Here is an 8765-nt window from a genome sequence, read left to right on the forward strand (position 1 = left end):
GACTAAAAGGACAATCTAGAAATTGGGGAGTACTGTACAGGAGGTGTATGAAGACTCAGAGAGCGATCAGCTGAATGTGGTTCAAAAAACTGGCGAGAGAAGAACAAGGACATAAGTGATGAAGCACGAGAACAAAGTCTTTCAGCAGAAGGATGAAAAGGAAAAAAATCGCTGAAATATTGAATCATTTTACTTCATATTTTCGGGTTACTTCAAAGCATTGTTTCCGCGGCAGCTACAGCAGCTGTAATCACTACGTTTACAGATATAGAACCTGACATTTTTTAACTGTGTTTGCTAAACAGCAAAAGAATAATTGTTATTGAGTTCAGGGTTTTTTTTAAAAATAGCTGTGATGATGAGAATGTAATTTTACATCCGTCTTCCCAAATGACGCTTTGGATAAAGTTGTGCAAAATTTTTATAGTAAACTGCAAGTCAACTGATCAAGAGTGATCGATGCTTTGTGTATTTCACAGGATAAACTGCTTCAACGCTCTGAGCACACAGTGTCCATTTGGAGGATATAAAATGTCTGGCAATGGACGTGAAATGTGAGTAAGACTTGGTCGTCTGCCCGCTGAATACACACAAATTAGTTGCAACACTAGTATTGCTGACTTAGTGTTTTGAAAGCCGACTTTCCAAAAAAGCTTAACATGATGTAAATCTCTATCTAAGAGGAAATATTCCTGCTCCAAGAGCCTCCAGCAGTGTGTACACTATAATTCAATGTTGCTGTCAGCATTCGAGTTTAAACAAAATGTTTCTATTTCTTCTTTCAGGGGAGAAAACGGCTTGAAGGAGTACTCAGAAGTGAAGACCATCACAATAAAGATGGTCGCCAAGAACTCTTAAGGCAGCCACACTTTTTTTGGGAGTGGGAAGGGAGGAGGAGGTAGTGTCTTCCTCATTGTTGACAAGCTTTTGTCAGTCTGTCCATGGTGTCACACCACGACCCATCAGAGCTACTTATATCCATGATAACTCCAGGCTGTACCCACTCACTGCCTCCTGTCCCTCTGCGGACATTCAGCCGCTTCCAGTCCAGGTATCGCCACTTGTGTTGCCCCCCCCTCCCACAGTACTCCATACCTCCTCCACTAACTACACTAAAGCACTCACAAAGACGATGGGGGAGGCTGCTCTGACTTCAAGACCCAATAACGACGCCCGTCCCAGCCGTTACAACCCTGATTCTCACCACCAGATGCTGGATGCTCAGAGACTCAGTTGCTGCACTTGCAATCAGCCCTTTAGCAGCTTGTAACCCGCTGGGTGACAGTTTTTCTCTGTACTGTGCGGTGTGATCGTCAAAACCTCATGTGTCACTGTCTTGTTAGAATTTGTGCGAGCACGTTCGCTCATTCAAAACCACTGATGTCGTCAGCCTCAGACACGAATGGATGAAATGTTAATTCTGAATTAAGATTGATTTTTAATTGTCTTTGTTTGTATTTTAGCTCATATGACTTAACACTGTATGTCGACCTTTGACTGATGTAAACGTGAAAAAACTTTAACCTCTTAAAAGCATTTTACTCTCACCTGCTAAAAGAGGAGTAGATGTGTTTTAAAATACATGTAACTGATTTTCATTGATGTCCATCTATTTTTATGTTTATACAATCATATGCTATAAAATTATAAAATGACTATACTTGTTCTTTTGTTTTTTGTTTGTTTTTCAGTAAAATCTTTTTTTCTTGGAAAAAGTGTTTCGAGTCTTTGCCAATCAAAAAGTCTCACATTTTAATTCAGGCTAAATCTGACTATTTAATTATTACATTAAATATCTATACTTAGATAGCTTGTTATATTGATCCAGATGTTGAACACTACTAATAGTACTACTCATTATTATTATACTTTGAATACTAATTCAAAATCTCCACCCACTCAGATGTATTTTTGTCAGTGTTTGGAAAAAAAAAATCAGTTTTAGATTTCAGAGTCAAAATGATCTGTGACGTATAAATCAGCCCATCGAGGTCCAGCAGGGAAGTTACACAAGTCTGATGTGAACATTTGAACTCTGAGGTAAAAACCGTTTCCAAACTTATGAAATTGGAAATATTTGCATAGTGATAAACTATGCACCACAGAAGAGGTGGAGGTGTCATTGTGGGAGTTATTAATCATATTTTGTTTATTATTAAAGTTTATTTTGTTCATATTAAAGTTGTATCAAAGTGTTCCAGTAAAAGAAAAAAGTCGTGGTGGGGGCAGCAGCAGGTAGCAGCGGGTAAAGTTAAGTCTACCAGGTGAATGGAAATACTGTTTATTTCTATTATGAGAACACCAAAACTGCGTAGATAGCCCTGACACAATTCCAAAGAAGAAAAGTAAGAATAACGTTAGCGTGTCACACACATCCTCTCGCTGTGTGAATTGCTGTTTTACTATAAATAATAGAACACTTGTCAGCATGAGTGACGGTTGTGTCCTATTAAGTGGAAGTAGGGTGGGACAAGGAAGTAACTGCTTAATAACAACTTCTGACATTTACATGTGTGACCTTACGCCTTCATCTGTCCCTAAATTTAGACTTCTAAAAGCAACTGAGGAATGTCAAAGAAGTGGAACATTTGAGTACATTGCATGAAGGAGTAAAAACACATATATTAAATATGAGATTTTGTCTCAGCTGTCCTCTCTACACACTATTTGTTTACTTAAACACAGCCTGGTTTAGTTTCAGGTCCTGGTGTCGTGCAGGCTGGCTCATAGTTACTCAATCACAGCTTAATGGGACTAAATACAAAAACAAACAACAAACTGCTATTAAGATCTTTTGTCTGTAACATGTGGAAAGTCTGACACAAGAACTAAACCACAAAGGCATCACGCATACTTTTTAAAAAATGCCCATTTAGAAAAAAAAATCACTTTTCCTTTTTTTTTAAAATGAAAGAGGGTCCTAAAGAGAGAAGTGACCACTGAGGGAGGCTACAGCAGAAATATGAGTGTGTTTGGTGACGGCGTTCATGCTGGAGGTGAAGACACCGTGCTGGAGTGTTTCTTTGGCAAATAGCTTTTAATTTACCAGGCTACGGTTTCCCACAACTCCTTTCCCAGTTTATATCAGTCTTTCCAAGGACAAGAGGAAAAAGTGATCTCCTTATTGCAGCACTCTGTTAACACTACAGGGTATGTCAGTGCAGACCAGCAGATTACACTCTCAAGATAAAAACACATTTATGAACCTGTTTATCTTCTGACTTATGTAAAAAATTACTTCTAACCTCGATCCTTGTTTGCTCTCTTTTTAAATCAATTTAAATTCACCCTTGCAGCGTTAACACTACCCTGTGAAAGGTTTCTGTCACTTTTCACACAATTAAAAACCTCACATGCACTCAACAACATAACAATGAGCAAATGAGAAAGACAAAGAGCTGAAATTTCCTTTTTTGAGGGGATTTTATTCATCTTGTTCTTCTTTAAGAGATTTTGAAATGAACAGACTCAGTATTTCCTTCATGCAGACGCTTCAGAGCATCTCATTTTCTCAGCGTGCACGTGCATAACCCCACAGTTAAGGACATCAGCCTAGAAACAGACCACACACTGACAGGGACATTCACCCTTTGTCCAGAAAAAACCCTTATCCTTCACAAGCCTTGTTTATAGTTTCAGTTAATATTCCAGAAGATAGCGCTGCTTTTCCTATTATCTGTTCCTTCATAATATTTTCTCACGGAGTTAACGGAACAAACAGATGTGTCTTTGTGATGTCCCGTCCTCTTTATTTGTCACAAAAGCGATTTCCACATTTACGGACACTTTGGAGAGGTAGCTAAGGACAGAGATTGTGTGCGTGCGTGCTTTTGCAGAGGTGGTCTGATTCTTCTCACTGAAACATTGTGCAAGCTTCTCTCTGCATGCTTCTCATTCCAGTTTAGTGTGAGTCAGGGCTCGCCGAGCGAACAGAGACTCCTCCACACCAGCGATGCTGTGATGAGTTAATGTGTGCATGCGAGCGAAGAAGACATGGCTGTTGAACATTACAGAAAATAACAACAGCCCTGGATGGGGAGCCTTTGTCCTTAATTTAAGGAGAATTAAAGCAATAAATTCAACATTCACAGAAGATGGAACTGGCGCTAGTGTAACTGGAGGGATCATTGCAGGGTAGCAGTCAGTTAAAGGTGCTTTCTTAAACACAGAAGTGTCCTTTGTTCTGTAAATGAATGCTGCTTCTACTACTGCTGCTGCCTTTCACTGCACACTTTAAAACTACAGAGTTAGTATGAAGAATTTCTACTTTATTATGTACAGCTTGCTTGTACCGGGTTGGACCCCATTTTTCCACCAGAACTGACTTACTTCTTCCTGGTACAGATTCACCAAAGTGCTGAAAACATAAAAACATTCCTCAGACATTTGATTGATATGACAGCATCGCAAAACTAGCAATATTCAGCTAGGCGGTGGTGAAGTATCCCTGAGAAAATATCCCTCACACGATTACACCAACACACTCTGAACTGTTGATACAAGGCAGGATGGGTCCATGCATTCGTGTTATTTATGCCAGCCTCTGATCCTACCAGCTGCACGTCACAGCAGAAACTCATCAGTCCAGACAACATTTTTCTAACCGTCTGGTGTTCGATTTTGGTGCGCCTGTGTGAAGCATAGACTGGGTTTAGTGTTCTTAGCTTACAAGAGGGGTGCCTGCTGTGGTCTTCTGCTGCTGTAGCCCATCTGATGTCTTGTGCATTCAGAGATGCTCTTCTGCATACTTCAGTTGTAATGAGTGGGTATTTGAGCAACTGCTATCAGACTGCTGATAGGAAGGCAGTCTGGCCATTCTCCTCTGACCTCTGACATCACAACAAAGCATTTTCACCCTGGGATTTGCAGCTTACTTCTTTGGACCTTTTCCCTGTAAACCTGAGAGTTGGCTGTGTGGGAAAATCCCAATAGATCAACAGTTTCTGAAATTCTCAGAGGAGCGCGTCCAGCTCCAACAACCTTACCAGGTTCAGACTGACTTAACCTCTTAACGTACAGTGTATCATGTTTGATACATACGTTTTTGTGAGTGAGGTTTTGAGACTTCTACATCATCACTGTGATATATTCATCTTCAAAAACCTAAAAAAAAATATACTTTAAGCATAAATTATAGAGAAATAAAATGCCGGTTCTAACAAATTAAGAATCATATGTGCAAATTAATATTTTTTTTAATGTCAGAAGGTTCAATAAACACTTAATTTAAAAATAAAAAGAATGTTCTCACAATTATTTCATAATTCAGGTCTTAAAGGGTTAAATTACCTTTCTGTCCTTGTTCTGCTGCTCGGCTGACTGAATATAATGAGCCATTGAACAGATGTACCTAATGAAGTGGCCTGTGAGTGCGTATCAGTGCACCACTCATTTGCTTTAACCTCTTATCTGTTGTGATTATGAACAGATTCTGTGTAAAAGTGAGACAGAAGGGAATGATAGTTGATGTTCTGCTAAAAAATGCATTAATTCCACATTTAGACAAAAAAAAAAGGATGCGCTTTCTAGACAAGCTTATGTGTGGATAGCAGCGACGTGGTCTGTCTGCACTGTCAGAATGAAACATGTAAACATCTCAGGATTGCCCCAGAGACCGCTGACTTTCCAGATTCATACCATGAATGAACGCACCGGTCAGGATTATATCGACTTCTAAACTAACTGTCTAAACATGCGTGTCAGCATTTTTAAGCCAGTTGTGAGAAACTACTAACTTCCGAACGCAGCTTTAAATGTTTACATGAAAAGCAGTGATGTTTACTCTACTTATGATGATTCTGTGGCGTGAAAGTCTTCAGATATAATTGTGGCAGGCAGGGTCAGGGTCAAGAGAGCCAGCTTTCAACAAGAAGCACATGACCACAATCAGCATTCATACATCACTGTCCTGCTTTGTTAGTGCATTTATGCAGATTCGAACCTGCTTAACCTGACAGAGATTAAACGTGTCTCTGGAGCAGGTTACGTGTGTTGCTACTGCCTGCGATCCCCTGAGCAACGCTGTTACACGTCAAAGTGTCAAAATAATAATAATAATCGCATGACCATAATATGGGAAACATGCATACAGTAGCAACCTTTCACAAAATAAAAGGATAGAGGTGCCCTGTCATGAGTACATCTAGGTGACGAATAGGTCACTAACACCTCCGGTTTAATTCATCACATAAAACATATTTTACATTAAGAAGCGATATCCTTAAAGACTGGTCAGCCGTTATGGGATAGATAATGTATTGGATGATTTAAGCGGTGCCTTGGAATTACTCCAAGGTTAAGTGGTAATCCCATATCCATCAACACGTGAATCTCAATACAAATGACCTGGCCTGTGTATTTATTGGAAGGAGCACTTACAGAGCTTGATAAGTATCATTCACCAGCCATTACCCTGTAGTCAGAAAGATGATTTATAGGAGCCATTTGCATGGAAATCTCCCCATCTGCTCAATAGCCTCAAAGATTCAATTCTGAAGAACAATTTCACTGAGGTGATCTATTGAATTTCCATGGTGTGCCAAATCCATTTTGCGACTAATGAAACGACTCATTTGTACCATAAGGACTTTAATGAGATAGTGACATTGCAGCTTTGAATGTCATCATAAAACTTGTGCTTGACATGTCTATGATCAAGTCTGAGTAGTGTTTTTCCAATAAAACTGTGGCAGAGAGGCCCAACGGGGTCAGTCCTCAAGGCAGAGATGGCTAATTGTTTAGCTTGGCTGATTCAGAAATATTCCCCGATTGTTCTACCAGCATAACAGCAAATATATCTCATGGATTATATTTCACTTCATCAGGAACTATTTGTAAAAGCTGGGTGGGGTGTTAATTTGTCCACAAAGGAATTCCAAAAATAACCACCGGCTTGTGTCCAGTGTGATGTCAGTGTAATGAACATAATGCTCACTGATGATGTTGAAATAGTTTCCATCTGCCGATCTGATTGAGCACGAGTTAAAGTACGGTGCTGTAAACTATTCTCTCATTTTTAGACATTTAGAGTTTACAGTTTTTGTGGGAACTTATCTGCTTGCAGCAAAGACTTGAAATAAAATCCACTCGCAAGTACAGTGGAACTTTTTAAGGTTATGCATGCAGCATCCAAACACCTTTTTGCCACTATATTGATTATAGGGATTGTTTTGCATGTAAAAAATAAATGTTTGCTATAAGGCTGATTTAAAAAAAATGTTCCTGGTATTTTATCTTAAAAAGGGGCTGTTGATATAAAATATATTCAGTACTCCAGCGCAGCCAGTCAAATCATTTTATGCCTTCTTAGCCTGTTGGCTTTATTGTGTTTGAAATATCATGTGTAACGTCTCCTGCATCGTCATGAAAAACAAAACAAAAGTGTTTATGGTAGTGTAGAAAAAAGCAGGGTCTGCAAACCAAACTGTGGATTCACACAGAAACAACTTCTTCTGTTTACATCATATCGGTCTCGTTAACATTTTTTAATGTTGCAAAAGACTTCATGTAGGAGCTGATCTTCAGCAGCTTTTATCGTACTACACAGATCTTTTTGTTTCTGTTGATAATATTGCAGTGATTTTGCAAATGCAAATGTCTAAACAAGCGCTAACTGACCAATTTTAATTATGTTCCCAGAAGAAGAGAAGAGAAGCAGGACTGTATCTTTCCGGTTTCCCGGACAGGTTAAGGACAAAAACACTTATCCTTTCTGAACTAAATCTTCCAACACTGTGCTTCTAAACCCAGTTGTACATTTTTAAAGGAGCACTCATATAAACCCTCCTTCCACTATCCTCCACTATATTCATGAACCTCCTCTGGGGCCTTCCTGTTTCCTCCTGCCTGGCAGCTCCATCTTAAATCATGTCCATCTTCTGGACCTCAACAGACCATCCCAACCTTGCCTCTCTGACTTTGTCACCAAACCACTCAACCTGAGCTGTGATCAGCTCTAATCTTGTCCATCTTGCTCACTCCCAATGAAAATCTTAACATCCCCCTCCAGCTCGGCCTTCTGCCTTTTTTTTGTGCCACTGTCTCCAAACCTTACTTGATAGCATGTCTCATCACCATCTTGTAAACCCTCCCTTTTACTCCCGCTGCTATCCTTCTGTCTTCTGTTACGAGTCATCCCCAGCTCTCCTTTCCATCCACATGTGATCCAATAGTAAAACTGGATTTAATAAAATAACAATAACAGATTTTTTTTCTGTCACCTCCCTCAGAGAGGATGGCACGAGAACAAGCTGTGAACCATCACAAGCCTTCACAAGAAACTTTATTGAAATTTCTTTCTGATGACAGAAAAGCACAAATACATTGGAAATAATTAGCATGCATGTTATTAAGATTGTGGAGGCCCGAACTACATAACTGCTGCCCAGCATCCATAACTGATCTTTATTCATCATCACTGCTTAAGCACAGACTGTACATCTGCACACGTTTGCATTTGCTCACTCTTAACTTACTCACACAGCATCCAAGGGCTTTTAATGAGACAAGGCTCAGATAAGAAGATGCCAAAGTTACAATGTAGTCTGCCTGCAGGTTGCCAGGAAACAAACATTAGCCATCCCTTTTCAGTTGATACTGTAGACTAATTTGTATTTAATCAAATTACCCAAACTGACTGACACTCTGCCAGCCTGGGTTCTTCAGGCCATCTGGCTCTGTCAGTAATCCACTCTTGGTACTGAGAGCAACATTATGCAACCAATGCAACACAGGGTGCACCTCCTCTGAGTGAACTGATGTAGTAA

The 8765-nt window shown here is 39.7% G+C and overlaps 1 protein-coding gene across 1 annotated transcript in view; it reads left to right on the plus strand.

Moving 5' to 3' along the window:
- The window catches only part of aldh1a2 (aldehyde dehydrogenase 1 family, member A2), a 28983-nt gene extending 27899 nt beyond the window's left edge, over positions 1 to 1084 (plus strand). Inside the window, exons 12-13 of the mRNA XM_085145659.1 lie at positions 480 to 554; positions 786 to 1084. Of these exons, the coding sequence (XP_085001785.1) occupies positions 480 to 554; positions 786 to 858 (148 nt within the window). The 3' untranslated portion in view covers positions 859 to 1084. The remainder of the gene's footprint in view (positions 1 to 479; positions 555 to 785) is intronic.
- The last annotated feature ends 7681 nt before the right edge of the window (positions 1085 to 8765 follow it).

Source organism: Neolamprologus multifasciatus, chromosome 1, assembly GCF_963576455.1.
Source record: "Neolamprologus multifasciatus chromosome 1, fNeoMul1.2, whole genome shotgun sequence".
NCBI lineage: Eukaryota > Metazoa > Chordata > Actinopteri > Cichliformes > Cichlidae > Neolamprologus > Neolamprologus multifasciatus.